Source organism: Etheostoma spectabile, chromosome 13, assembly GCF_008692095.1.
Source record: "Etheostoma spectabile isolate EspeVRDwgs_2016 chromosome 13, UIUC_Espe_1.0, whole genome shotgun sequence".
Lineage (NCBI taxonomy): Eukaryota > Metazoa > Chordata > Actinopteri > Perciformes > Percidae > Etheostoma > Etheostoma spectabile.
The window spans coordinates 23,258,418-23,262,685 of NC_045745.1; the positions used below are offsets into that span (position 1 = coordinate 23,258,418).

The window sequence follows — 4,268 nt, forward strand, 5'->3', positions numbered from 1 at the left end:
TGATGGCCAAGCACACAGCTGATGCCAATTCTCCGCCTACTCGTCAGAGTATTTTTTTCACCCTTTTATAGATGGACAGTGTTACACTGTGCGAGAGATTATTTGGTCCAAGTGTGAATGACTGTTCCAAGTGAGAATGTTGCGTGTGAAATTTAATACTACAGTTATATGCCAATGTTGTTTTAAATTAAAAAAAACATTTGCACAAAGCAAGCCGATCCACTTTTTCATGTTGATAAGGGCATCAAAATGAGAACAAAAAATAATGGGACAAAAAAAAACAGGGGACATTTATAATAGATAAAAATGTGTGATTAATTGCGAGTTAACTGTGACATTAATGTGATTAATAGCAATTAAATATTTTAATCATTTGACAGCACTAATCCTTACATACTGCATCTTGAGCAAACAACAGTTTCATGCCAAACAACTGAGTTTTATCCCTCCCTGAGTTTAATATATAGTGTGTTTAAACTTGATTGCTATTTTACATGCTATTCTGTGTAATGTGTACTTTGTTGTCTTTCTGGTCTCTCTAACAGATTGGTCAGCCATTCTTTTATATAAAAATTCACAAAATGGTCCACTCATGATCCAATAGCACAGTTCACCAACAACAACATCATCAAAGGTTTTGTGAAAAGTTTTTGACCTGATCTCACAGCCCAGGGTGATATTCGGGAGGATATTGGGGTCTGCGTTGATCCGATCCAGAGTGTGCATCATGGCTTCCACTCTCTGGATCCCATACTGCTCACGCACCGCACCGCACTTTCGCTCATGGACCTTAGCAAAGTGTAACACATCTGAGATTACTACTGTTTATAACATGTGGGAAAAAATGAGAACACACATAAACACACACAGCATGTACCTTGTCTGCAGGTGGTTGGTGGTGGACAGAGAACAGAGCTCCTATGATGATGTCACCAGGGATATGTGTCAATACCCTTCTTTCAGTGTTTTGGGCATTGACCCCAACCTGATCTTTTAGGCCCAGCCAGCTCAGATCAACTCCCAGTAACACACTCACTGCCAACAGCCTCGCATACAGCCCTAATCTATTTCCCATCTCTGTGTTCCTTCTTACACCTCCTGCCATCCTCTGTCCCCTTAGAGCTGACGTGCTGATGAATGTGCTGTCTTTGGCATGGTGATTGTAGTGCCTGGGGTAAGGGTTAGATTCCTGAAGAAAATGACAGGGATTTGAAATAACGGATCTCAGTATATAAGCACACTTTTACAAAACCCTAAGATGTTTTACGATAAGACTAACTCAGTTGAGTCAGCACATGTATTTTACGTACAGTGACCATGTGAAACAAAAACCGTATTTGGTTATTTATTCACAAATCACAGCTTATTTAAAACCTTCTCTTCTACTCTCTCCCTAAAATGACATCAAGTTGCTGTCCATGGTGCTGCAAGGATGTTGACAGGGCATCATGCAACCTAAAAAAAGATATCTTGGCGGGAGAATGAACAACCTATGTCAATTCTCTCTTAAGCATCACTTCATTATTGTGCGCACCAAAAAGCTAAACTATACAACTTCAGCCTACCTGTTTCCTGCCAGCAGCCTTACAGATGCCATTCCTTTTGAGATCGTTTCCATCACAGAGGAACACTGCAGGTTTGTGCTCAAGCTCAGCCTGGCGCCTAGCTACAGGAAACTGCAAATAGCAGCAGATATTATAGTCCGTCATTGGAACATGTTTGACTTACTGACGCACACGGCGGCCCCCACTCCTTCTCCACCTCCTCCTACTCCAAAACAGTGCAGCGCATGGAGCATCAACAGTGCATAAAATGAGCACAGTGGAAAGCTATGGGAGGCGAGGAACGCAGACGCATTGTTAACGTGAAAAAAGAAAGAAGTACACAAATATAAGAAAAACAAATAAGGGATAAACGGTAAGGATTAAAATCCTGAACAATAGGCAAATGGTTGAAGCGGTGTGGAGTTTATTATGGAGCGCGATGATCTGTTGTGATTGGCTAAGAGTGAATTGGTAATGCGGGTTTCTATTTCTGTCCTGCCGAGCCCAGCCTATCGTCGTTTCACCCTTTTATGTGACTGTGGTAACCGACTCGCAATGACCGATTATTCCTTTATCGATCAACACGAGAGGATTCCCACTAATTGCAAAGTTACATGTAACATCCAGAGTCCCTCTTCTTTCACTTTTAAATTAACCTTTAGGAAGGCTTTTAAGCTTTTCATTTCTCCTCTCTTCTGTCTCTGAGACTATGGGCGTTCACTATTTCAGGTAAATCAACCACATTTTACCAAGACCTCCGTGAGCCTATCATAGCACTGCTATCAAACTTTTAACCGCGGTCCTCGCTGCTGCTGCTGCCCAGGGTTCCTCCCACCATCAAAAGCCCCACTCAACATTACATCCATTTAGATTGGCAGTTCCCTTCATCCCTGCACCCCCACCAGTGTCTATTCATGGGTTATTTTTGCACCAATGTCAATGCATTTATTTCACTCTTTAAATGAAATCTCTCCTGATTGAAATTCCATTGATACAAACAGTGGCCATATAATCCAATGTTTTAGTTCAGTACAAAGGGTTTTGTTTTTTGGTTAACCTTTGCTGTGCTTGAGGTCAGTTTGACTTCATGCACAGTATGACATTTGAAGAAAAACATTATATCTATTCTCCTTGATGCTTCATGGCTTTTCATTAAATTTGCCATTACAACGTCTGTGTTCAAAGAGACATGGCAGAAGTTCATCTGAGCTGGATGGTAAATGATTGTGTCCAGGACAGAACGGAAAAAGTATGGCACTTCAACTGCAACTCTTTCCCTTTCTTGCCTTAGGTCAGAATGCCTCCAAACATAATTAAATGTCTGTCTTGTATAACATGAAGTGTAATTATCTCCCACCTCAATGTGCTTCTTTACAGATTTTCAGGATATCTCTGAGTCATTCAAAGTCATTTCAGCATCAAAAAAATGCAGTGTTAACAAGAAATTTGTACAGGAGAGATTTGATAAAGAGGTGAAGTATGAATAGGTGGCAGGAAAAATGTACTTTACTAAAGGCACAAACCCCGGACAGAACATGGCTTTTTGTAGGTGGCTATCTGCCAAGACCGGTGATGTACCCAGCAGTGATTACATCAAGTGGTTCAGTTCAGTGTATTAAAGTAAGTGGAACATAGTGTTTTACTTAGAAAGGCTACACATTTAAAAACACATTTAGGTTTGAATAATCCATCTACGATAAAAGAGCAAGTCTCAATAACTTATTTACATCTTAGAAGTTCCATCCGACATGTGAACACCCACACAATGAATCCATTGGTTTCTGATGTTATAGGCAGAGACCATTGAGGCTTTTAGAAGGCTCCTAACTAAATAGCATTTAAAGTCACAGATAATAACAAAGTGAGAATGAAGGATGTGAATATTTTGCAGGCTAGCATGTGTGACTCATATCCAACAACAACAATCTTTTCAGAGGATGTTTGGTAAAGTCTAATCAAATGGAGGTCAAATATGTGAGTGAGGATGTTTCTACATGGGGATCCATTACCAGAAGCTGAATGACTGAATTTCTGCCTGCAAAATTCTGGTTTGTTAGTTGCCTGGGGAGACATAGCAAGAGAAGGTTGTCCTGGTGAACATTTGTAAAGAGAGAATGGTATTTGATAGTTGCATTGTGCCCTCTGGTGGGGACTTGTATGATGTCATGCACATTCTTGTCCTACATTAAATATCACATGCAAAAAGCATGATCATTAGACTAAAGATTAAAAGGTCACTGCTGGGTGACCAGCAGTTACGGGCTCAGGGGTAAAGAACCATGTGACACATCAGTACTAAACATTTTTAAAAGTCATCAAATTTCTCTTCTGAGAAAGCATTGTGCAAACATGTTTGCTTTAGGCAATGTCTTGCTTTTGTCATGCTTTTCCCATGAGCTCGTTCACAGTGAATCCTGCATTGTAAGTCCCTGCATTAGTTTATACAGTAGGTAATGACTAACCTTATTGTGGGGTCATATGACCACACATTCACAAGAAGGGAATACAAAACAATAAAAATATAAAAAAACATGTAGGTCTATATACTGTCTTATTACACATATACGCCTATTGTACACTAACACATTAATTTATTAATATATCATTTTAGATGTGTATTTTATTTCTCTTCATATCCTCTATGTCTCTCTCACTCTGCGGTCCCAGTATTGTCTCAGTATCGTCATGGTGGTTTGACGTGTGTGTGTGTGTGTGTGTGTGTGT

At 40.0% G+C, this 4,268-nt stretch overlaps 1 protein-coding gene across 1 annotated transcript in view; it reads right to left on the minus strand.

Annotated features, from left to right (window-relative positions):
* The window catches only part of grm5a (glutamate receptor, metabotropic 5a), a 22,081-nt gene extending 20,072 nt beyond the window's left edge, over positions 1-2,009 (minus strand). The window contains exons 1-3 of the mRNA XM_032533261.1: positions 1,566-2,009; positions 878-1,189; positions 656-789 (exon numbers count right to left, since the gene is read on the minus strand). Coding sequence (XP_032389152.1) covers positions 656-789; positions 878-1,189; positions 1,566-1,709 — 590 coding nt within the window. The 5' untranslated portion in view covers positions 1,710-2,009. The remainder of the gene's footprint in view (positions 1-655; positions 790-877; positions 1,190-1,565) is intronic.
* Positions 2,010-4,268: the final 2,259 nt, after the last annotated feature.